We start from the raw sequence: 26,326 nt of genomic DNA on the forward strand, positions 1-26,326 counted from the left end.
GGGACCTAAGAGTGTTAGGTGCCCAGTTCCCCTTGAAAATCTATGGGGAGTTGGGTATCTAACCTCAGTAGGCTCCTTTGAAAATCTCTGCCTAAAGCTCTCATAAATGGGAAAAAATCCATAATGAAAATAAGAGGCCAGTGGCTTTAGTATCTCCTACTGCTCTTGGGGGTTATAGCAGCTCTATCTGCTACATTGCAGAGGACTCTTCACATGGAATTCATGACATGGGATGGGAAGGTAGCCTGGATGGCACCTCTGTCTAAGAGCTGAGGGGGCTTAGGTGCCTAACTCCCAGACTTGCAGAGTTAGGCTTCGTTGCAATTCACAAAACTCCTGCTTGGCTATCTCATAGCCTGTAGGTGCCTAAACTCATTTGGCACCTAATTATTCAATGTAAAATTTCCTTAAATGCCTATGTTTCTGGTAATGCACCATTGTGCCTCACTCTAGGGTTTTGGATGCCTATCTTATACCAAAGCCCCCAAATGATCCATTAACCAAGAGAAGATAGGTATTTGCTGCCTACTTTGGCTGCAGGACCCAATCTAGTAGGCATACTCAGTGGCTGCCTGCCAGATCAGGTCCCATTCAGAAGCTGGCTGGAGGAGAATCCGGTGCTTTCACTTTCAGCTCAGTGGTTAGAGCATGCACCCGATATGTAGGAGGCTTGGGTTCAATTCCTCGGAAGAGAGGATTTAGACAGGGGTCTTCAGTCTGTCAAGAGAGCATTCTGAACACTGAGCTGTGGGATATTCTGACGTGGGGCTCCCTCAGTCGTTCAAATTAAAGCTGTTGCACTGTATATAAATAATTAGTCATGGTGGAGAGGGATTGGACCCTATGTGCCTCACCTTCCGGGTGGGTGACCCAACCACCAGGCTACAGAGCCATTCTCACTCACTATTGCTGAATGACTGAGTTTTTGTTCAAAATGGAACAACTTCAATAAGAGAAATTGAAGGAGCCTCGACATCAGAATATCCCATATCTCAGTGGTTAGGGCACTCTTCTGACATGGGGGAGACCCCTGTTCAAATGCTTTCTCCCCCTCAGGCAGAAGGGGGGATTGAACCTGGGTCTACCATATCCCATGAATATTCAACCACTGGGCTAAAAGTTACAAGTGGGCACTGCCAGCTGATTTGTGTGGAGTAAGGCACGTGCCTAATTCATTCTCACAAGAAACAATTTAGGCGTCTAAACCACTTGACTCCAGCAGAGGGGTTCCTGATGTGGATCACAAACAGAGAGATGCACCTTCCTGCACCCCTGATTGGGCACCTGTCCCTCTTATCAGCATCTCCCATTGACTAGCTCAGGTAGCTCCCAGGCTAGTGTGCTGGGGTTTTTTTGGATCCCATCCTAAGGCACCTATCTCTCCCCATGCATTGTATAGGGAGCCCAGCTGCCTAACTCAGGCTTTGCAGATTGCAGTATTGTTTTTCTTATTTTCTAGGCACTTAAAAGTTACATTCTTCTTTAGGATGTAACATCCTTATTCAGGAAATACTTAAGCATGTTCTTAAAACTCATTGTAGTACTTCAGGTAAATAAGTATTTTCCTAAATCAGGGCCTAAGATCTGAGCATACGGAAGATATTGGGAAAACTCTTCAAATTCAATTGGACCAGGATTGAGTATACAATAAATGCTGGAGACAACTCCAAACTGAACCATTGGTTCCAATCTATTTGACTGTTGGGGTTTAGATAAAATGAGAGCCTGATCCAAACCATCTCAGTTTTTTGCAACAATGACAAAACATTCTGATCAACAAGATTATGCAAAACCTAAGGCAAAACTACCCACTGGTTTTCTAATGAGTGATGGTGTCAATATATCTTTCACTGAAACTATTAGTTTTATAGTAATCAAATATATTATTAATACAATTATTTTGATAGTGGGAGCTGTGTTTCTTTGGAAAATTGCTGCTGAGGTAAAGCCTATCAATCAAACTACAGGACTTCATTAGGCTCCATACTCTGACATAAATATTTGTCATATCTTAGCTGGGAAATAGTCAGTCATCCTCAGCAAAAAAGCAATTAGCCATTCTGAGAAGATATGAGGAATATAAATATAAGCAGGACACATTTTTCTTTTCTTATCTTGCCTCTCTTTCCCCAGTGAACCAGACAACCAGAAAATTCCAGTTGATTGACAACAGGAGGGTGGGTTTCAGACTTCAGTCAGGGTTTTTTAGGTCAGTGGTTCTCAACCAGGGCTGTGCACACCCCTGGGGCACGCAGAGGTCTTCCAGGGGGTACATCAATTAATGTAGATATTTGTCCAGTTTTACAACGGGCTACATAAAAAGCACTAGCAAAGTCAGTACAAACTAAACTGTCATACAGACAATGACTTTTTTATCCTGCTCTATACACTGAAATGTAAGTACAATATTTATATTCCAATCAATTTATTTTGTAATGATATGGTAAAAAATGAGACAGTAAGCTATGTCTCAGTAATAGTATGCTGCAACCCTTTTATATTTTTATGTCTGATTTTGTACGCAAGTAGTTTTTAAGTGAAGTGAAATTTGGGGTACGCAATACAAATCAGACTCCTGAAAGGGATACAGGGCCACTGCTCTAGTTGATCCTGTTTCTAAAGTTTAACAGCTAAAACTTGTAACACAAGCCACCTTGTTCCTTTGAAGCTGAGTATTTTCCACTGAATGCATCCAATGAAGTGAGCTGTAGCTCACGAAAGCTTATGCTCAAATAAATTTGTAGTCTGTAAGGTGCCACAAGTACTCCTTTTCTTCTTGCTGCTACTTGTGTATTTGGGCTGATTCATCCCATGCTTTGTTGGTCATTATTTTCTGATTTAGTGTCACTTGCAAATCCATGACAGAAAGGAATGAGATCTAGAACCAGCAGTAGGTAGCAGGAATCAGAGTACTGCTACCGAGCCTTTAACCTAAGCTGGTTCCCAAGGCAAGAAAGAAATCTGTGCCTTGGGGAAGTTTTAACCTAAGCTGGTAAGAATAAGGTTAGGGGGTTTTTCATGCAGGTGCCCACATCTGTACCCTAGAGTTCAGAGTGGGGAAGAACCTTGACAACATATTAGTAAGGATCCCTTTGTTCACGCATATTAGTTAAGAATGTAAGTGTATCAAGAATCAAATGGGCAAACAAGACCTAAAATTTTATCTCATGCAAAAATACAGACCTGAATCCTACATTGTCACTAACACTCCTAACAAAGGGCAGGATTCTCTATGAATAAGCTTGGAGCTCTTTTTTTTTTTAATATTCACTGAATATTACAAGCTACTTTCTTATATAAAATGATTTAAAATAAAATAGTTGTGACCCTGATTTTGCTGTATAAACATGAGTGATATAATTGAAATGTTAGTCCCATTTGGAGTGATCTTCTGGGTAGCTAAAGGTTTGGGACTATACTAAGGACCCAATCCTGCAAATACTTATGCACATGCTTCATTTTAAACATGTAATTCCATTGATGTCAATTATTCTACTCATGCTGAAATTCAAGCATGTGTGTTTTTAGGTATAGGGCAAAAGGTGCTCCATTGCATCTCTCTCAGCAGCCGGCACTTTGGATTACAAATAAACATTTAAATATGAATCTAGGTGTTGGCTGATCAGAACTATGGGGCAGGTCTCATTTACAGTGGTGGAACTTTGTTCTGCTCTGCCAGTGGAAAGGGGAGCTAAATTGAGTTAATTATAACTTATGCTGAGTGTAAATGAGAATCAGACCCCCATATTTGACCAGCGTTTACTTGGTTTCCTCTTCCACAACTTGATCTATGTGTGCTGTGTTACCCGCACATATGGGAGTGGGGATTGATCAGTTCTCAGGCCGACAGCTGATCTGGCTACACAATGGATAAGACTAGCACAGCTTCCATTGAGCCTTTTTTTTTTTTGGTTTTGGTTTTGACATTTGTTCTCAGAAATCTTGCAAAAGATACTATTCAGCCAAACGTCTGAACTAACTTCAGATTATATAGATTTAATGACTTTAATCAGTTAATGCCACTAGTCTTCCTCTCTCTCTGAAATTTACAGTTCCATCAGTTATTTGAAGAATACTATGGTCATATATTACCCTTGACCCATGCGTGCAAATCTACTAAAGTTAAAACATCTCCAGGTTTAGTCAGCAAAGAAAAAGCACATTCCTTAGATGCTGTAAATCTACTCAGGTGCTCTACATTAAATCCAAATTGACATGGATAATTCATTAGATGGTTAGTTGGTTCCCTGTGAGCACATTTTGATAAACTTGATTTTGGAGATATAAAATACTATATTTCATTTTCATTGTAATATAGTTGAAACAGCTGATGGTAGCACACTTTTTCCCTCTAGGGGCAAGGGCAGTATTGGGTAGTGCTTGCTGACTCTAAGAACTGTCTTTATAGTTTTCCACTCATAAAATAAAATGTAATCTAGAAATCACTGGTGCATTTTTGTTTGGCTACTGGCAGTTGTGGAGATATTAACAGCATTTTTCTAATTTTCACTTCCTGTATTTTTGAGAGAGAGGAAATTATGGTAGTAGGAATTGCAGTGATTAAGACTGCCTATTAAATGCTAATGTTCCCCAAATGTTTCAGCCAATTAAAATAATATATATGGTTACACTTTTAATCCGCTCTTAGTTTGACAACAATGCAGTACTTGACACCAATTATCTTAAATGATTGACTATTTAAGCACCTAGTACACAACATGTGTAGATTTATGTACATATAGGGTGAGTTTAAATAGTAATGTGTGTGTGTGTAAATGTTTATGTAGTATATTGGTTTTATTAACACACATTTGGAATGGCTCTCTTACCCAGTGGCAAAGTCCCAGGCAAGTTGTCCAGATCTTCCAAAACAATTGTGAATAAAATTTTAATACCTAGCTCTTATAGAGCATTTTTCATCATAGATCTCAAAGCACTTAACAATTTTTTTTGTATTGATCCTCACCACAAAGAGGCTAATTGACTAGTTTTGGGTTATACAGGAAGTCTGGTGTGGAGCAGAGAATAGAATCTGGGTCTTCCAAATCCTAGGCTACTAGCCTAATAGTTGAATTATAATGCCACATTGTGCACACACACAATCATGTATGAGTTATCTCTTCTTCCTTATTCGACTATCCCTTGATGTGAGGATGATGTCTGCCCAGGGGGTTCATAGGTGGGTTTTTAATATATATGCCACATATATAATAAAAAAGCTATTTTAGAAACATTGTAAAGGGGAAAAAATACTTCCTTCTACCCCATCCCTGCCTGTAAAATCCAGGTGCCCTAGCTGTTATGAGCCAGATGGAGTTGGAACTGGGGTCCAGCTTTGCACCAGTCTGGCAATGTAAAATAACTAAGATGCCAACTTACCTGGGTTCTTTTTAATTGAGAATCCCTTGGCCAATATTACAATCAGACAAAATCTATCCTATAGCTGCACCAGGCAAGAACTATATGATTATGGCATTTTAATATTTGTGGTCGCAAGTTAGATTTAACTGATTTTTTAAAGATGATCCATATGCAAATCTTTCAGGAAAGGAAAGTACGCAGGTGGCTAGGGACTTGCTTCTCATCAGTAACTTATGAGCAGGCCATGAGGCCTGCTTCGGCACACAGTACCTCTGCATATCGTCTGGACCCTCAGACAAGTTCAGAACCAGAGAGAGCAAATGTTCCTCAGCCAGACTCTGATGCCTCTTCCAAGAGGCAGGGAAATCATTCTCCTTCCTTGGTCCTCTAAGAAAAAGTTCTCACAAAAGGGACCGTAGCTTCTCCAGAGATCGGGGAGATTCATCCTCCTCTTCCAGGATGAGTGCAGACTGATACCCTGATTCTTCTGGTATGCAGGATGGAGCTAAGCCTTCTGCCTGCTCTCTTGTACTAAGGTGACATCAATTAGATGCTGCACCATTGACTCTGATACCATCCCTGGGACAGCTGTTGAATCCAGTACTGATGACATCAGCACCATCTGTTTCTGTGCCACTGGTGTACCAAGCAGCGTCAGACCTCTCTGTTCTGACTCCCCAGTTATTCAGGAGCATTGTGCTGCTGGCACTACTTCTGTGTGAACCTCAGCACTACCTGGATTAATTGTAGACTTGTCTCAATTGTCTGCATCATCTTCGGCACCACCTCAGAGTGGGCAGCTGAGGTTTGCCTCCTTATCTGTACTGAAGGATCTCTTGGCACAGTTACTGTCTTCAGTACTGATGATGACTGTGGTACAGTCCACATCTACAGGATTGGTCCTGATCCTGGGTTTGGTGCCATCTTCTGTTTTGGTATTGAGTGGGAGTGTGATGCCCCTGCCAGTCCTCAAATGTTGTCTTCTTTATCAACCTTGGTATCAATGCAACTGACATTTTCAGCTTCAGATGAGACTGGATGTTTACTCACTCCACCTGGGATGTCTCCCTGTTTGTCTTTGGATGACTTGGGGAAGGGTTGTCAGGATTAAGCTCAGGGGCATCCTCCCAGTCTCTCTGGGCTTTGAGACACCATTCTCGTAGATTGTCAAAACTTCATATGGATTAAGATTGAGAATGGTGTGTGGAGAACAGAATGGTGCGGTCAATTTTAGGAGAATGGAGCATTCTGGCTATCAATCTGTTTGCAACAAAAAACAAGAAGTGTCATCGGTTTTGTTCCTGAGCAGGCCTCGGTCCTGGCTCCTTGAGGTATGTCTTCCACCTGATTTGGGGATCAGAACTTGTATATTCCTTCCCTCCAATTCAAATCATCCCACTTGCCATTCTCAAAGTGAAGCTGGATCATACCAGGATGATTCTCATTGTACCAGGTTGGCTGAAACTGCTGGCTCTCCAATGTCTTCAGTTTATCAGTTTGACCACCCATATCTCTTCCTCTTTATCCCAACGTAATGATCCAGAACCATGGTCAGGGCAAGCAGCACCTCACAGCATGGATGCTACATGAATAGGTGAAGAGGAGGAATGATGTTTGGAAGCAATTCAACAAGTGTTACTTAATAGAAGAAAACCTTCCACTTGGCCAAATAAGTAGACCTAGTACATGCAATTTTCAATTTGGTCATTAGCCTGGGAAATTCAACTAATGTTGGCCTGCATTCAGGATGTTTTGGGGTACCTGTTGTACCTTCAGTCTTCTGGTCTTTCACTCATTTTGTTAATGGTTCACTTTAGCAGTGAACTCGGTGTTTCCTCCATCCATCCATCCAAGGCAAGTCAATTTTCTTGAACTCCATGGCAGTGAGATTTCTAAGAGGAGTCATCTGTTTTCTTGTGGGACTGTAACACTCTTTAGCTGCCTTTATGAGGCTTCCATTCGAGCCCTTGGCAACTTGCTCTTTTGTCCTTCCTGTGCCAGAAGACAGTCTTTCTTGTACTATAACATCAGCAAGGAGAGTAAGTGAGCTGCAGGGCTTAACCACAGAACCCCTGTATATGCAATCTTTCAATGATAAGGTGGCCCTTCAGAGATATCTAAAATTTTTGTTGAAAGTGGTTTACCTTAATCAAATTATTTACTTACTGGTGTTCTTTCCTAACCTGGACTCAAATACAGATGAACAGTGACTTCACACATTGCTTATGAGATGGTGCTTAGCATTTTATTTAGAGAGAACTAAGCCTTTTTAGCCATCAACTGGTCTTTTTGTCTCCTATGTGGATCGAATGAAGGGTCAGGTTATCTCTGCAAAGATGATTTCCAGGTGAATAACTTCTTGCATTATGACAGCATCTGAATAACTCAGACCATACCTCCATAAAGATTATGAGCTCATTTGACTAGGGCCCAAACAATGTTGATAGTACTCCTCAGTGATGTTTCAATATTGGACATTTGCAGGTCTGCTGCCTGGTCTTCAGTACATATTTTTACCAAGCGCTATGTAGTTACCCCTGCATTTAGGTCAGATGCAGACCTTGGGAAAGCAGTACTGAAGTTATTGTTTAAACAGACTCTGAGCCCCTCCTCCTGTGAGTACTGGGTGTGAGTCACCTGAGTGGAATAAATGCTTGCAACCACTTGAAGTATGAAAAATGTTGTTCTTGTTATTATATTTCATGAGCAATTCTCCCTCCCCTTTTCATTTCAAAGAGCAACAATTACAGTGCATATAGGTAACCGTTTATTTCCTGAGTTTATAATGCTTGGGTTTTGGATAATTACAAAAGCTGTATAAGGTATTTTACCCCAGATTGCTGATATGAATTCTTGATCTTAATTCAAGCTTAACATAATTTTTGTCTGGGAATTTCCAAGGTTTTTTAACTTACAAATTGCATACATGAGCCATAAATGAGGAACTCAATGAAAATTCTCCTTAGCTCAGCCCCACTCTGTCTGACCCAGGCAATTCCAGCTCACACAGAGGATGGGATCTCCCTGACCTGCTGACTCCCTGATTAACCTGCCTGCCCTATCACTCTGGCTGACCTGGAGCATTGGCCTCTCCCCATTGTTCCTGTGGGCTGTCAGTCTCAGGGTCTTGATTTCCCCATTGACCCTTCCCCTTTTAGTACTGGGAGTAGCAACTAAAACACCCCCACTGTATGCTAGTAAGTATTAACAAGTGATACCACTAATGATTTGAAGATATGAAGTATCAACTTCAAATCTATTTATTAATTTTTCAGCTTTTATGGTCAGATTCACTGTCTTTTTTGGCTGTTTTACTCCACTCTAGAAAAGCCAAATGAGACAGAGTATATTGGCCACTGAAGCTGAGTTTAAAGCTGCTTTGCTTGGCAGAGCAGTATAAAGCTCTTGTCCTGCAAATTTCCCCTGCCTCTTGCACCTTCCTGTATTCCCCTGCGTTCCCTCAAAAATCCTATGTTCTTATTGTCCTTTATATTTCCCTGAAACATATACCAGTTTTCCTCCACCCTCCATTACCAACTACACTTCTCCCACACACACATCAGTTTCCTCTTCTGCTACTACATTAATCCATGGATGCATGTGCACCCCCCCCCCACTGTTTTCTGTTCCCTACAGCCCTCTCTCTGGAATAGCTTTGGTACCTTCTGAAAAGAAATAATTAGGGTCAAAGGTAATTTTTTCCCATTGTTTTTCATTTAAAGTTACTCTCAGCAGTGCATGAAATTATCTCCTTCAGAAAACACATGGAGAATTGCCCTATTCAAAATGGTCACCACCTCCAAATGCTCGTAAAAGGCATGAAGCCAAGCTGTCTCGCCGTGCTGGTGTCCCATATACTTTTAGGAGAAGACACTCAGAACACAGAACTCAGACGTTCAGAACAACGGTAGAGATACGCCCTTTTCATAATAGTCATCTAACTAAGGGCAGCTCTGGCTTCAGTTTTGTTGAGAACAATGGGAAGATGACAGCCATTTTGAAAGATGGCATTTTTCTTGTGGAATCATTTGGAGCAGAGCATTATCTGACAGCTGCTGCCGAAGGAGAAATTATCAGTTCTTTTTCTCCATATATACATAACCAGTCCCCCCCCTAAAAAAATCCCACACACCTTAAAATGTAACCTTTGCACAAGAGTTCAATTGTTTTTAATTATATAGGAAGTTTGAGGTACCTGTGTTATTTCCTTTTTTTTAAAATGTAGCTTAAGCAATTGATGGGGAAGTATGCTGCATTTTTATTATGTAACAAAGTGGTTGAATTACTGCTTTAAGTTCAAAACTCATCTCATCACTAAATATGGAGCTGACAGTTGTTCTCCATAATATATAACATGCATGCTGCACATAGTTAACTATCTGTCCTACTGGAGTTTAGAATACAAAGGCATAACAAAATGTTTACCTTTTGGTAGTCATGTTTTTTACAAGTTCATAAAAATGTAAAAAGAAAAGGAGTACTTGTGGCACCTTAGAGACTAACAAATTTATTTGAGCATAAGCTTTCGTGAGCTGAAAGCTTATGCTCAAATAAATTTGTTAGTCTCTAAGATGCCACAAGTACTCCTTTTCTTTTTGCGAATACAGACTAACTCGGCTGCTACTCTGAAACCTAAAAATATGTAACAACCTATAGGCTGGAATAATGTCTTCAAAGGCTTCTTTGTACCACCAAAATTTGGTTGTAGGCATGGGGTGTGTAAATGATGTACTTATCTCTTCAGAATTTCTTGGACAAAGCAAAATTATTAAATTTAATATGGGCAGGATTGAATTTCACCTTCAGTAAGTAATTATGTTGCCCTGTGAAGCTACCATATTGGAAATATAATACAATTGTACAGTACTATATAAAAAGTACAATAACCACATAATAGGTACTTCTAGCATGCCAGCAAACTGGTGCCACATAAAAAAAATATTTTAATTAAATATTGCACTAACCAATTTTGCAGGTTAATAAAAACAGGGTAGTATCAAAATGTCACTAATATGTGTAGCTATTATTTATTTGGGGTTTTGTTTTATTTTTGCTGTTTGAAAGTTATCTGTATTCACTCATCTCATAATGAAATTTCTTACTTTTTAAGAGCATATTTTTTTCTACTAGGTTATTCAGATAAATTTTGAAGAATTTGATCTGGAGATTGGCTACGACACACTGACAATTGGTGACGGAGGGGAAGTCGGTGATCCTAAAACTGTGCTGCAAGTGTAAGTCTCGGTTGATTTGATATGCTTTGCAGAATTACTTAAATATAGGATTTTCTGGTGCTATTGAATGATGCATAGATTGGACAAAATTATTTTCTCGTGTAACCTGAGAGATGAATAATGCCAACAGAAAAATAATCTTATGGAGTTCATCAAATTATTCAAGAGTGACATATAGGATAAGGTATTTTAGTTCATATTTACCATCCTAGTTTTGAAAGAAGATGGGCATGAAAGCTAAAGCAGAATAATGTAGCTCCAGTTCTTCAGGCAGACTCATTCTGTTTTGCAAAAAAATAAGCCTATAAATGCAGTTTTCCCAGGGTTACTATGTTCCTCTGCAAGGGCTAGGTGGTCAGATTATGAATGTGATATAGAGGATGTACTTGCTTAAGTAACTGTCTTTTATAATAATATCCTTTGAAAAGCCCATCTTGACAGCAAATGAACCATAGGAACCTTTATAGCTCACCGACTATGACAGGTAAACCCTGAACACAGGCTAGTTTGTCTCTGTAATTCCTGATCCTGTTAAATATTGCTGTTACCTAAACCATCTAATATTATGATTTCAGCAGTCCTGGGTACTTATTGCAGGTAATTTAATGAGTGTCTATCTTTGGGTTTTAGACTGCCACCCATAACCACAGTATCTATACACCTAAATCTATTTTATAATAAACAGTTTGTTCAGTCCTGGACTCAGATTTTCATTTACTTAACCTGCTGATGGTGTATGGCTCTCTTGCGATGATCAGTCCCAAGAAGCCAAGTTCATAAAATTATATTTCATTAATAATGTTTAAAAAGACATCAAATGTAAAACAATTATTCTAACCTTAATTTCCATATATTTTTAAAAGGGCAGAACAGTGTAACTAGGCATTAGTTGTCTTTTGTTACTTTGTGTGCATTGGTTGTTTGTTTTTTCGTTTTGTTTTTTCAATTGTAATAATCTGGAGCAAAAGTAGGTAAAAATTGTGTGTGATTGGTTTTCATGAGGCCCCTGGTATGCATTTAATTTAGTATTTAATTTTTCTTTAAAAATAAATAAAGATAATATTTTGTTGCTTAGAGAAGATCATATGAGTAGATCATAAGTGAAACTTTTTGGCCAGTTTTTTTTTTCTGTGAATAATACAAATGCACAACATTGAAACATTTCACAAAATTGTTGTGGAAAAAACATTGTGAAAAATCAAAACATTTCATTTTGATATTTTCAAAACCAAACCTTTTAGATTTTTCACTTTGAAACTACTTTTTAGTTCAAAATTTCCCTTTAATTTATTTTATAAATTCAGAAACGTTTGAAAATGGTCAAAATTGAAATGTTTTGATTTTGAGATAAAATATTTCATTTGACCTGCACATTTTTTTAAATTACTGGTATTTTCCAAATTAAAGATGAACCAAAAAATCCATTATTTGCCCAACTCAATTTATAAGAGGTTGGTCTTTTGGAAATAGCTGCGTAAATAATGTGCAAATGGGAAGAAGGGTTAATATTTTTATTAACAAATATTTTTTTTAATAATCACTTCTCAACAGAGGCTTTATGTGCCAACTTTCACTCTGATTATTTTTCAAAACTGAGTTTTAAACTCTGAATATAGGAATTCATATAATGAAAGTGTTGGGAAAACAAAATGGTAGCTTCTCAAGTGGGTATGATGTATCAGTATAAAATTAATCAAACATAAAAGTGCAATCCTGGAGAAAAATAAACATAATTGTTCAAACAAAATAAATCATCAGTTAGAAATGCAAAAGGACTTCTAGGACATCTAGTCCACACCAAGCCAATGCAAGTTTACTCCTTATAGTACAATTTCTAGTCATTTGTTTTAAAGTGTTTTTAAATGTCCTGAGAAATAAGGCTTCTATCACATCCCTTAAGAGTCTATAGCAAAGCTTACTAGATCATAGTGCACAATGTCAGAAAGGTTTTTTTGATATTCACCTTGTTTTTCCCTTTCTTAAATTCATCCAATTACTCCTAATTATACAGCCTTGAACCTTACTCTATCTCCTTGGCATTTAAACACTTCAAGAATCTATAGACTTTCATCATAACTCTCCCTTTGCAATATTACCCTTTTTATCATAAGGTAAACCCTAACTATTCTTTGTGGCCCTTTTCTGTACTTGTTCCTTTCTGTCAATATCTGGGATATTACTGGTTTCAGAGTAACAGCCATGTAAGTCTGTATTCGCAAAAAGAAAAGGAGTACTTGTGGCACCTTAGAAACTAACAAATTTATTTCAGCATAAGCTTTCATGAGCTACAGCTCAGTTCATCGGATGCATTCAGTGGAAAATACAGTGGGGAGATTTATATACACACACAGAGAAAATGAAACAATGGGTTTTATCATACACACTGTAAGGAGAGTGATCACTTAAGATGAGCTATTACCAGGTGGGGGGGGGAGAAGGGGAGGGGAAAAAGAAAACTTTTTGTGGTGATAATCAAAGTGGGCCATTTCCAGCAGTTGACAAGAATGTCTGAGGGACAGTGCGGGCTGGAGGGGGGGAATAACATGGGGAAATAGTTTTACTTTGTGTAATGACCCATCCACTCCTAGTCTCTATTCAAGCCTACGTTAATGCAAATTAATTCCAATTCAGCAGTCTCTCGTTGGAGTCTGGTTTTGAAGTTTTTTTGTTGAAGAATAGCCACTCTCAGGTCTGTAATCGAGTGACCAGAGAGATTGAAGTGTTCTCCAACTAGTTTTTGAATGTTATAATTCTTGACATCTGATTTGTGTCCATTTATTCTTTTACGTAGAGACTGTCCAGTTTGACCAATGTACATGGCAGAGGGGCATTGCTGGCACATGATGGCATATATCACATTGGTAGACGCGCAGGTGAACGAGCCTCTGATAGTGTGGCTGATGTGATTAGGCCCTATGATGGTTTCCCCTGAATAGATATGTGGACAGAGTTGGCAATGGGCTTTGTTGCAAGAATAGGTTCCTGGGTTAGTGGTTCTGTTGTGTGGTGTGTGATTGCTGGTGAGTTGGGCCTGTCCTGAAGTAGGTGACTTCTGGGTACTCTTCTGGCTCTGTCAACCCTCTGATCCCACTGAGGGTTACCAAAATAAACTACACCATTTGCTCAAGAAAATCCTTGAAAAGAACAAATCCGCACAGACACACCCCTGGAACCCTGACCTGGGGTATTCTATCTGCTACCCAAGATCCATAAACCTGGAAATCCTGGATGCCCCATCATCTCAGGCATTGGCACCCTGACAGCAGGATTGTCTGGCTATGTAGACTCCCTCCTCAGACCCTACGCTACCAGCACTCCCAGCTATCTTCGAGACACCACTGACTTCCTGAGGAAATTACAATGCATCGGTGATCTTCCTAAAAACACCATCCTGGCCACTATGGATGTAGAAGCCCTCAGGAACAGTATCCCTGATAATGTCACGGCTAACCTGGTGGCTGAACTTTGTAACTTTGTCATCACCCATAATTATTTCACATTTGGGGACAATGTATACCTTCAAATAAGGGGCACTGTGATGGGTACCCGCATGGCCCCACAGTATGCCAACATTTTTATGGCTGACTTAGAACAACGCTTCCTCAGCTCTCGTCCCCTAATGCCCCTACTATACTTGCGCTACATTGATGACATCTTCATCATCTGGACCCATGGAAAAGAAGCTCTTGAGGAATTCCACCATGATTTCAACAATTTCCATCCCACCATCTACCTCAACCTGGACCAGTCCACACAAGAAATCCACTTCCTGGACACTATGGTGCTAATAAGCGATGGTCACATAAACCCCACCCTATATCGGAAACCTACTGACCTCTATTCCTACCTACATGCCTCCAGCTTTCACCCAGATCACACCACACAATCCATTGTCTACAGCCAAGCTCTACGATAGAACTGCATTTGCTCCAACCCGTCAGACAGAGACAAACACCTACACAATCTCTATCAAGCATTCTTACAACTACAATACCCACCTGCTGAAGTGAAGAAACAGATTGACAGAGCCAGAAGAGTACCCAGAAGTCACCTACTTCAGGACAGGCCCAACAAAGAAAATAATAGAACGCCACTAGCCATCACCTTCAGCCCCCAACTAAAACCTCTCCAACGCATCATCAAGGATCTACAACCTATCCTGAAGGACGATCCATCACTCTCACAGATCTTGGGAGACAGGCCAGTCCTTGCTTCAGACAGCCCCCCAACCTGAAGCTAATACTCACCAGCAACCACACACCACACAATAGAACTACTAACCCAGGAACCTATCCTTGCAACATAGCCTGTTGCCAACACTGTCCACATATCTTTTCAGGGGACACCATCATAGGGCCTAATCACATCAGCCACACTATCAAAGGCTCGTTCACTTGCGCATCTACCATTGTGATATATGCCATCATGTGCCAGCAATGCCCCTCTACCATATACATTGGTCAATCTGGAGAGTCTCTACGTAAAAGAATAAATGGACACAAATCAGATGTCAAGAATTATAACATTCAAAAACCGGTAGGAGAACACTTCAATCTCTCTGGTCATTCGATTACAGACCTGAGAGTGGGTATCCTTCAACAAAAAAACTTCAAAAACAGACTCCAACGAGAGACTGCTGAATTGGAATTAATTTGCAAACTGTATACAATTAACTCAGGCTTGAATAAAGCCTGGGAGTGGATGGGTCATTACACAAAGTAAAACTATTTCCCCATTTATTTCCCCCCCTCCCCTGTTCCTCAGACGTTCTTGTCAACTGCTGGAAATGGCCCACCTTGATTATCACCACAAAAAGTTTTCTTCCTCCCTCCACCTTCCTGCTGGTAATAGCTCATCTTAAGTGATCACTCCATGATTTCAACAATTTCCATCCCACCATCAACCTCAGCCTGGACCAGTCCACACAAGAGATCCACTTCCTGGACACTACGGTGCTAATAAGCGATGGTCACATAAACACCACCCTATATCGGAAACCTACTGACCGCTATTCCTACCTACATGCCTCTAGCTTTCATCCAGATCATACCACTCGATCCATTGTCTACAGCCAAGCGCTACGATATCACCGCATTTGCTCCAACCCCTCAGACAGAGACAAACACCTACAAGATCTCTATCATGCATTCCTACAACTACAGTACCCACCTGCTGAAGTGAAGAAACAGATTGACAGAGCCAGAAGAGTACCCAGAAGTCACCTACTACAGGACAGGCCCAACAAAGAAAACAACAGAACGCCACTAGCCATCACCTTCAGCCCCCAACTAAAACCCCTCCAACGCATCATCAAGGATCTACAACCTATCCTGAAGGACGAGCCATCGCTCTCTCAGATCTTGGGAGACAGACCAGTCCTTGCTTACAGACAGCCCCCCAATCTGAAGCAAATACTCACCAGCAACCACACACCACACAACAGAACCACTAACCCAGGAACCTATCCTTGCAACAAAGCCCGTTGCCAACTCTGTCCACATATCTATTCAGGGGATACCATCATAGGGCCTAATCACATCAGCCACGCTATCAGAGGCTCGTTCACCTGCGCATCTACCAATGTGATATATGCCATCATGTGCCAGCAATGCCCCTCTGCCATGTACATTGGCCAAACTGGACAGTCTCTACGTAAAAGAATGAATGGACACAAATCAGACGTCAAGAATTATAACATTCAAAAACCAGTTGGAGAACACTTCAATCTCTCTGGTCACTCGATCACAGACCTAAGAGTGGCTATACTTCAACAAAAAAGCTTCAAAAACAGACTCCAACGAGAGACTGCTGAATTGGAATTAATTTGCAAACTGGATACAATTAACTTAGGCTTGAATAGAGACTGGGAATGGATGAGTCATTACACAAAGTAAAACTATTTCCCCATGGTATTTCTCCCTCCCACCCCACCCCCCACTGTTCCTCTGATATTCTTTACTTGGAACTGCTTTAGAAGATCTTTTGCTAATCGCTGCAGCTTTGCTTTGTATGGTGTTCTTGTTAACTGCTGGAATTAGCCTACCTGCTTGTCACCATGAAAGGTTTTCCTCCTTTCCCCCCCCTGCTGTGGGTGATGGCTTATCTTAAGTGATCACTCTCCTTACAGTGTGTATGATAAACCCATTGTTTCATGTTCTCTGTGTGTGTGTATATAAATCTCTCCTCTGTTTTTTCCACCAAATGCATCCGATGAAGTGAGCTGTAGCTCACGAAAGCTTATGCTCTAATAAATTTGTTAGTCTCTAAGGTGCCACAAGTACTCCTTTTCTTTCTCCTTACAGTGTGTATGATGGAACCCATTGTTTCATGTTCTCTGTGTGTGTATATAAATCTCCCCACTGTATTTTCCACTGAATGCATCCCATGAAGTGAGCTGTAGCTCACAAAAACTTATGCTCAAATAAATTTGTTAGTCTCTAAGGTGCCACAAGTACTCCTTTTCTTTTTGGGATATTACTCTGTGGCAAGATCGTGCACTGTAGATTCACAGCCTGGCTTGATGCATAGTAACTCACCCTGTAGACTTAATTCAGCACAAAAACTGTGTGTATGTAACCCACATACCTCCTGGGTGTCGTGTTCTCTGAATTAATGTCACTGAGTGGCATCTAGTGGCACTGAGACCACTTAGAGCAATGATCTCAAATCACCAAAAGGGCCACATAAGGACTAGTACATTGGCCCGAGGGCTGCCTCACTGACACCCCCACTCCCAGCCCCGCCCCCACTCCACTCGTTCCATGAGACCCCACCCCTGCCCCACCACTTCCCACCCAATGCCCCACCCCCATTCAAACCCCTTCCTCAAATCCCTGCCCCTGCCCCACCTCTTCTCTGCCTCCTCCCCTGAGCACGTGGCTCCCTGCTCCTACCCCCTCTCTCCTGGAAAGCACTAAACACCTCCAAACAGCTGTTTGGCCGCAGGAAGCGCCTGGAGGTAGGCAGAGGAGCTGGGACACGGCATGCTGTGGGATGGGGAAGCAGGGGGAGGGGAGCTTGGCGGCCTGCAAGAAATAACTACGGGGAAGTAGGGGGGGCACAGGGAGCTTGGCGGGCCGCAGGAAATAACCCCGCGGTCCGTGTGTTTGAGACCCCCGACTTCGAGAGAGAGAGAGAAAATGAATCTGCTCTACAGCCTTAGTTAACAGCCAGTTGGCTTTTAGCTCATGCTGTAGAGGTTCATGCACTAAGCTCCAGCAGTCCCTGGTTTGATCCTCCCTGCTGATGACCGAGGTCTTGTTGGCGTTAAAAGTGGGGGCTCATCTGGGATTTCAACTGGGAGGTCTCTAAATCTCGGGATGTGCTTCCTCAGCTAGGGGAAGTATGTAAATCCCACACCTTCTGGGTATGGTGAGAGAGAAACTATTCTATAGGCAGCTGGCTTTTAGCTCATGCAGTAAGCTCCAGAGGTACCAGGTTCAATCCCACCCACCAATGACTGGGGTCTGTCAGCGTTACAGGTAGATAAGCCTTCAATATTTCCGATGCAATCACATTTGTATAGTGATATATATCTTAAAAGGACTGTACATACATCATTATTCGCATTATCTTGAAAAGTTAGAAAGTAAGATTATTATCCACGTTTTATATACAGGGAAAGTGAGACACAGATGTTAAATGACATTTCCAAGAGCACACAGCAATCACAGGAAGAGACAGAATTAGAACTCACGTGCTCCTACTTACCTGGACCACATTGCCTCATATGAGGAGACAGCATTTATTAAAGTTCTAATACCATTTAAATGAAGTGTTGGTATTATTATCTTTGGCACTTAAATTTCAGTAACACATTCAGATACAGTGCAGCAATTTTTTACATTTTGACAAATGAACCATTGTGCACTGGTTTGGTTTCATTAAAGGTGTTAATATTTTACAATGATGTATTTGATGATGAGGCATATTTTGCAGAATGATTAAATTACAGTATTGAAACTGTCAAGAATATGAATGAACTCTGTATCATTTTCTCTTATCAATGCATTACTCAAATTCTCATGATATTCTATTAAGTAAGGATGAACGTAAAGTATAACAGGGAAGTTGTGGTGAATAGAGAGCTGAGCAAATAAATTGCAACAAATATTTTCAGTTCAAAGGTTGCTGATGACCAGAACATGATTTCCTCAAATTATTTTGCAGGTTCTATGTTTTTTTTTTAAATCATACTTGAATTTTGAGATGTGTTGGTTTGTTATGACTGGTCACATCTGACATATAGATATTGTTTCTGATCCCCAAGTGTCTGAGTATCAATTGGTTTGTAATAAGGCTTGTGGCAGTCACTAGGTATAAAATCTCCCAAGAAGAATTAACAATGTAAGTCAAGGCAGTAGATAATTAGGGAATATTAGAACATTGTAAATCTTTTCCTGTCTGGGCCACTTAGAGCCTGGGATGGAATCCACAAAAGTACTTAGGCAGCTGTGTCCCTGTTTGGCTCCACTATGATCCACTAAACTCTTGCTGAACCGTGTAGGCATCTAAACTCAGCACCTGTTTTTCAGGGTAAAAATTCCCTCGGCACCTAAGTTTCTGCCTCTGGGCATGTGCACTGCTGTCTCCCTTTAGGCATCCGGACACACATCTCCCACCTAAGCCTCAAAGTGATTCATGAAACAGGGAAAGACAAGCATTTGGCCACCTAAGTCACGTGCAGGGCTCCATCCCACAGGTATGCTTAGAGGCTCATTCAAAGTCCAAGATGAGAAGGTGGTGGTACCCACCTTGTAATTTTTAACCACATTCACTTGGAATGGGAGAGACCCAGGTTTAATTTCCCCATCTCTGCTAGAGTGTGAGGGAAAAAAAAACTGAACAGGTGTCTCCACTTCTCAAGAGAATAATGACAGAGCTAGGGGTTATTCCAATGTGAGGCTCCTTCAGTCTCTCCTGTTGAAGCTTTTTCCGCTGTAGATAAATAATAAGAGTGATTGCAGCTGGGGAACTGGACCCTGGGTCATTCTCTCTCTCTCTCTCTCTCTCTCACTCACACACACGTCCAATTTAATTGTTTTTCTTCCTGCAGATTTTCATGTAATACGGTGAAAATGCGTGGTCCTACCCGCGAACATTGCCATCAAATCCTTGTTAGACGTGTTTACCTGCCACTTTACCAAGGCTAATTAGGAAGATTATCAGTGTCTGAACCTACTAATTATACCAGGCACTGCTAGACTCTTATTACCCAAAGCACCTGGGGTCCAACCATCAATTTGAGTAAATTCTTGTAGTTTAATTGAAGTCAATGGGGCCTATAATTACACCAGGTGAGGATCTAGCTCCTAATTTGCAAAGTGCCATTCAGGAAAGTGCTAGGGGTGAAAAAATGAATTGTCAGTGTTTTAATTTTACAGAAGTGGGGTAAACCTTGTGAAAGTTTAGGGCCATTTTCCCCCGTGAAAATGTTTGGGTATTTTGGGCACAATGGCGATTTCCAACAATGTGGAAAACATGAATTGATTAAACAGAAATTGTACTAATTTCCATGGTTCTATATTATAAAAATGTTTTCCATTGAGACCAAAATGAAATGTAGGTCTAGAAATTATCAATGGCTGTTGCCAAAATCTACAATCAGCCATCTACCAGAGACAAAATCTAGAGGTGGTCAGTCCACCAATGCTTGTTCTAGTGGAGAGACATCCTGTTATTAATTTGGTAGTTTATGAAATTGCCAGTCATGGCAAGATATATTCTTTTTGTAGCAGGAATAAGCATTTAATACATTAATTATTTAATTTCTGCCATGCAGTTATTTGTCCAGTGCTGGCAATAGTCTTTATAGTAGTTCCATCTGTGAACACAGATGTGGGAAACTGAGGTGAATTTCTCACAGAAAAAGAGTATTTAAACAGAAGCAGGCTAAGATGATCAGGGAAGAGTTCTAAAATTAGCTACAGTATGTATTTTAAATAATCCATTTTGAAGCTCCAGCACAGCTTCAACGATTGACTTGAATTTGAAAATAATTTTTGTACGCCCTTTTTAGGAGATAAACAATTTCTAGATATTGCCTGATCTCTTTCTAATGATCCTGGCTTCATTTTCAAGAAAGGAAACTGAGCTAAATTAGTTGCAACCCATCTGTTCTTATAGACAGATCCCTGCCAACTTGGAAAAAAAGCTGTTCAATAGACATTCTGTTTAAAAAAAGAAAAAGAAAAGAAAAAAAAGACATATTATAAAATGAAGTGGTGTCTACTATTCTGCCAAATACAGTTTTCATTAGGGCTATATCCACAAAGGGATTTAGGCACCTAAGTGCCACATTAGGTGCCTAAATCCAAAATGTAGATATTCAAAAGATTGTAGATCTTAGCTGCTTCCTAATCCTGTAGCACCTAAAGTCTCTAGGCATCCAAGTTTCTGCCATTAAAGTCCCCTATACACCTAAAATTCTGCCACTGGACAGCTCCCTGTCCTAATGCCTGGGTGCTTAGCTCATGTCTAAGTCCATGCAAGAGCATCAAATGAGGTATTCACCGGTCTTGCCTGTGAGGCCCAATCTGGAAGGCAATCTCAGAGGTTGCATAACAGGTCAGGCCCTGCACAAAACTCTGCTGCTGCCCTTAGAACTTTTAGCTCAGTGGTTAGAGTTCTCATCCAGGATGTGGGACACCAGGGTGCAAATCCGCACTCTGACTGCTTTGGAGTAGGGATTTGAACAAAAATCTTCCCACTCCCAGGTGAATACCTTAACCATTGAGATATGGAATCACTCTTTTTTCTTTTTCTTTCATTCAATGACTAGTTAACCATTGGAACAAATTAATAATGGTTGTGATTGATTTTCTACCACTGGCAATTTTTAAATCAATATTGGATTTTTTTTCTGAAACACATACTTTCCTGAGTTCAAACATAAATTGATTATTTTTTTATTGCCTCTTATTGAGATGATATGAAACAGTTTAACTTAAAATGAGCTAAATAAAGGGTTTCCCTTTTTGAAAGAGATAGTTACTTCAGGTTTTGTTCCTACTCTGGAGAGATTGCATGTTCTAGTGGTTGAAAGGGCACCAGGTTTCTATAATTTTTGGTGGTGCCCAAGCAGAGCGTCCCATCCTTGGGATGGACTGGGGCAATTGCTCCAGGCCCCATGCTTTGGGGGGCCCCATGCTTCAGGGGGACATCATGTTGCACGACGGACACTTGACAAAATTACCAGACTTAGTGTCGGATTTTGGGTGGGGGGGTATTATGTCATTCAGTCATTCGACCTGTAAAATATCACAGATTTTTCCACACTGAAAAAAACCCAGTAACCTAGATAATAATAATAACAACAACAATAATAATAATACATTAAACTCATATACTTAATGAAAAATGTGTGTATACTATATATGAGATTATTACATGAAAAATGAAAATGAGCTTGCTTTTGGATTTTTCAAGGCACTTATATCATTTAAACACATTTGGTACCCTGAGTAATGTTAACACTTCTTGCAAATCACATAAATGGGGAACCCATGGTCTCCTTCCCTCACCCCATTGCAAAGGCACAGGGGTTACTGCTGGCTGCCCTAGGGCTGCAGAAAACCCTATGGGCAAACCATATGAAAAGAAGGGGATCAATTTATACTGTGGGCTGAAGTGGGACTCCCATAGTGCATTAATTAACACTTAATAAATACATCAAAATTAAATACATTACAGAGATAAGAACCTGTAATGACAGACTTTACTTCATGAGATGCTCCAGAGAAAGAAGACCCAGAGGGAGTAATGGTAGGGGCAATCCTAGGGAGACCAAAGGGACTGGTAGAGGGAGTGGACAGAGAACAAGGGTAGAGGCAGAGTTGCTGCAGGGTTGACCCAGTCTTGTGAATCTCCACTGATCACTATGACTATAGGAGGGAACAATAGAATGGAATATCCAGAAAAATGAATGACTTGAGGACAATTTTCTGAAGGGATCCTTACCCTTCCAGAGCTTTTCTAGCTCTGACATTTACATTTCTACAGGGTGGTTTGTAGTTGGGTGGTGGTTGGTAGTAAAAATGTATACACTTGGACTGAGATTGAGATGGAAATTGGAGACAGACTTGTTGAAAGTCTCTGGGTAAGGATAAAAGGGGTGAAAAACAAAGGGAATGTCATGGTAGGTTTACTACAGACCATATAACCAGGAAGAAGAGGTGGATGAGGCTTTTTTAAAACAACTAACAAAATCATCCAAAGCACAGGACTTGGTGGTGATGGGGGACTTTAACTACCCAGACATCTGTTGGGAAAATAACACAGCAGGACACAGATTATCCCACAAATTTTGGGAATATATTGGAGACACTTTTTTTTTTAGTTCAGAAGGTGGAGAAAGCTACTAGAGGACAGGCTGTTTGATTTTGACAAATAGGGAAGAACTGGTTGAGATTTTGAACATGAAAGGCAGCTTGGGTCTCACAGGAATCAATTCTGGGTCTGGTTCTGTTCAATATCTTCATCAATGATTTAGATACTGCCATACAGAGTACACTTATAAAGTTTCGCAAAAAGAAAAGCAGTACTTGTGGCACCTTAGAGACTAACAAATTTATTAGAGCATAAGCTTTCGTGAGCTACAGCTCACTTCATCGGATGCTGTAGCTCACGAAAGCTTATGCTCTAATAAATTTGTTAGTCTCTAAGGTGCTACAAGTACTGCTTTTCTTTTTGCAAATACAGACTAACACGGCTGCTACTCTGAAACCTTATAAAGTTTGTGGATGATACCAAGCTGGAAGGGGTTGCAAGTGCTTTGGAGGATAGGTTAAAATTCAAAATGATCTGGACAAACTGGAGAAATGGTCTGAAGTAAATAGGATAAAATTCAAGAAGGAGAAATGCAAAGTATTCCATTTAGGAAGGAACAATCAGTTGTACACATACAAAATGGGAAATGACTGCCTAGGAAGGAGTACTATGGAAAGGGATCTGAGGGTCATAGTGGACCACGAGCTAAATATAAATCAACAGTGTAACACTGTTGCGAAAAAAGCAAACATCCTTCTGGGATGTATTAGCGGAAGTGTTGTAAGCAAGACACGAGAAGTAATTCTTCTGCTCTACTCTATGCTGATTAGGCCTCAACTGGAGTATTGTGTCCAGTTCTGGGCGCCACATTTCAGGAAGGATGTGGACAAATTGGAGAACGTCCAGAGAATAGTGACAAAAAATGATTAAAGGTCTAGAAAAGATTGAAAATATTAGGTTTGTTTAGTTTGGAAAAGAGAAGTCTAAGAGGGGACATGATAACAATTTTCAGGTATGTAAAAGGTTGTTACAAGGAAGAGGAAGAAAAATTGTGAAGAAAATTGGGAAGAAAAATTTAAGCAATGGGCTTAAATTGCAACAAGGAAGGTATAGATTGGACATTAGGAAAAAACTTCCTCACTGTCAGGGTGGTTAAGCACTGGAATAAATTGATGGGAGGACGGGAGGTTGTGGAATCTCCATCAGTGGAGATTTTTAAGAGCAGTTTAGACAAACACATGTCAGGAATGATCTAGATAATACTTAGTCCTACCATAAGTATGGGGGACTAGACTAGATGATGTCTCGAGGTCCCTTCCAGTTTTATGATTCTATAATTACAAAGCAGTAAAATTCTGTGATTAAAAAAAATCTTTCTTTAAAAAATTAATAGATTCTATCTTTTTCCTCTCTCAAGTCTAAGTGTCAATAGCACAGATGAAACAAAATTAATCTGATTTTATTATTTACAGTTGCAAACCACAAACAGTTAAGAATTATTAATTTTCTCATACTCATTTTTCTGTACCTGAATATTTTGGTTTTCAGAAGGCTGTAATCAAGGCTTCCTTACCTGGATTTTGTGTCTGTGACAAACTCATATTTAAATCCAGATGATTTTCTCATTAAATATTGTTGTTGTTTGTTTTTCTTTTAGATTAACGGGAAGTTTTGTACCAGATTTAATTGTGAGCATGAACAGTCAGATGTGGTTACACCTTCAAACAGATGAAAGTGTGGGATCAATTGGCTTCAAAGTTAACTACAAAGGTAACAGTAAGCTACTGTGGACATTCTTAGCAGTACATACATATAAGCAAATGATTATATAAGGTTTATTTTGCATGCTAGGAAATGCTTTCCATTCCCTATTCAGTAATACTGAAAGCATCCAAATGTCTTAGGCCCTGACTGTGCATGGAGCTCTGTGTAGCAGCTCTGTACATGTCTGATTGTGTCCTTAGAAGGATTGAGTCCTCAGAATACAACTGAAAAGTAGGTTTGTTATTATTTGTTGTATGTTGTAGAAAAGTCAAAATAAAATACTTCTGTGATTGTTTAAATCCAGGCACTTGATACAAGTAAATATATTTTCACTTCAGAAATTAACCCATTCCATAATTTGTGTAGGTGTAAGCACACAGATGTAATTTGATTTATAGTAAATAAATGTAAAGATGAGTTTCTGTGCCTAAACCCCCATGCCTATCACAACAATCTGAACAGATGCCCAAGTCTGGAATAATATGTGGGTTGAGACTGAGGTATATCAGTCAGTTGTGTAAATAAACTTGTCTAACAAAGTTCTTGAGCAGGTTTGGCATGAGGAGGATATGTAGTGTATAAGATGAAACTGCTGTTGCTTTTGTGAGCTTTTGGGAAGATGTATCAGTATCTATGTGGTCGTCTTCTTATCGGATGTAGAGCTTGCCAAGCCAATTTATGGCAGTGAAGCGTGAATCCCTCAGACAACCATCAAGTCTGGTCAAAGGGCAGTTCTCAGTGATGTGTGACTTTGTCTGTCTGTCTTTGGCCACAACATGTGGGATCCTCTTGTTCACCCTAGGTTATCTATGTGGCATAAACATCTGTTTCACCCAAAAGTTTAATAGTAAAGAGAAAAATTTTCTGACAGAGGTAATGGTATACTGATATATCACCATAGCCCCACATGGTGCTTGACACAGATTTTAAAATGACATGGTCCCTGCCCTGCAGAGCCTAGTAGCTAAATTAGAGCAGCAGAAAATGTGGTGAGAGCCAACAAAGAAAGGTGGAAAGAAAGGGCAAAGGTCAAAGCAAATAATCATGTGAGTCATATCTTTTTCACATTGATATTTTAAAATAAAGATCTAGGTCAGGGAGAAGGATGGAAAAGTGAGCACAAAGGAGTTTGTCAGTGATGGATAGATGAAAATAAATAGGTGTTGAACAGGGATTTGAAGGAGGAGGTGAGGATGCTTGGTGTTCAGGAAGAATGATGTCATCTCAGGTGTAAGAAGCAGGTGTGGGGACAATGTGACAGTGAGATTGTGAGGAGAAGCAATAGAAAATAACTAGATCAAAAGAGTGAACAGATTCCAGAGAGCAAAGTGGGGAGGGACAGGAGATGAGATATAGCCAGGGTCAGAGGAATGGCAAGCCTTACAAATAAGAGCAGGTATTAACTTAATGCAGGAGAACACTGGGACCAAGAAAGGAGATTTGAGGAGAGGGTCAGAGTGGTGGGAGAAGGTTATTTAGTTGCAGAATGTTGCGTATATTGAAAAGAGTTGCTGTGAGAGTCACAAATTCTAGAAATGTGGAGGTTACCGTACTTTGGGTGAAAGAAAACAATGATGGTAACAGGAGTTTTGCCAAAGGGGATATATTTGAAGAAATATTTAAGAAGTTTGCACAAAAAGTAAGCAGATTTGGAGAGAACCTGGATTTAAGGAGGAAGTAAAATAAGTAAAAGAAAACTC

General features: G+C 40.2%; 1 protein-coding gene across 3 annotated transcripts in view; it reads left to right on the forward strand.

Moving 5' to 3' along the window:
* CSMD3 (CUB and Sushi multiple domains 3) overlaps positions 1-26,326 on the forward strand; it is a 1,226,382-nt gene that overhangs the window by 560,941 nt on the left and 639,115 nt on the right. For all 3 annotated transcript variants that reach the window (XM_038390468.2, XM_038390469.2, XM_038390471.2), the window contains 2 exons: positions 10,492-10,595; positions 24,520-24,632. In XM_038390468.2, the coding sequence (XP_038246396.1) occupies positions 10,492-10,595; positions 24,520-24,632 (217 nt within the window). The remainder of the gene's footprint in view (positions 1-10,491; positions 10,596-24,519; positions 24,633-26,326) is intronic.

This window comes from Dermochelys coriacea, chromosome 2, assembly GCF_009764565.3.
Source record: "Dermochelys coriacea isolate rDerCor1 chromosome 2, rDerCor1.pri.v4, whole genome shotgun sequence".
Lineage (NCBI taxonomy): Eukaryota > Metazoa > Chordata > Testudines > Dermochelyidae > Dermochelys > Dermochelys coriacea.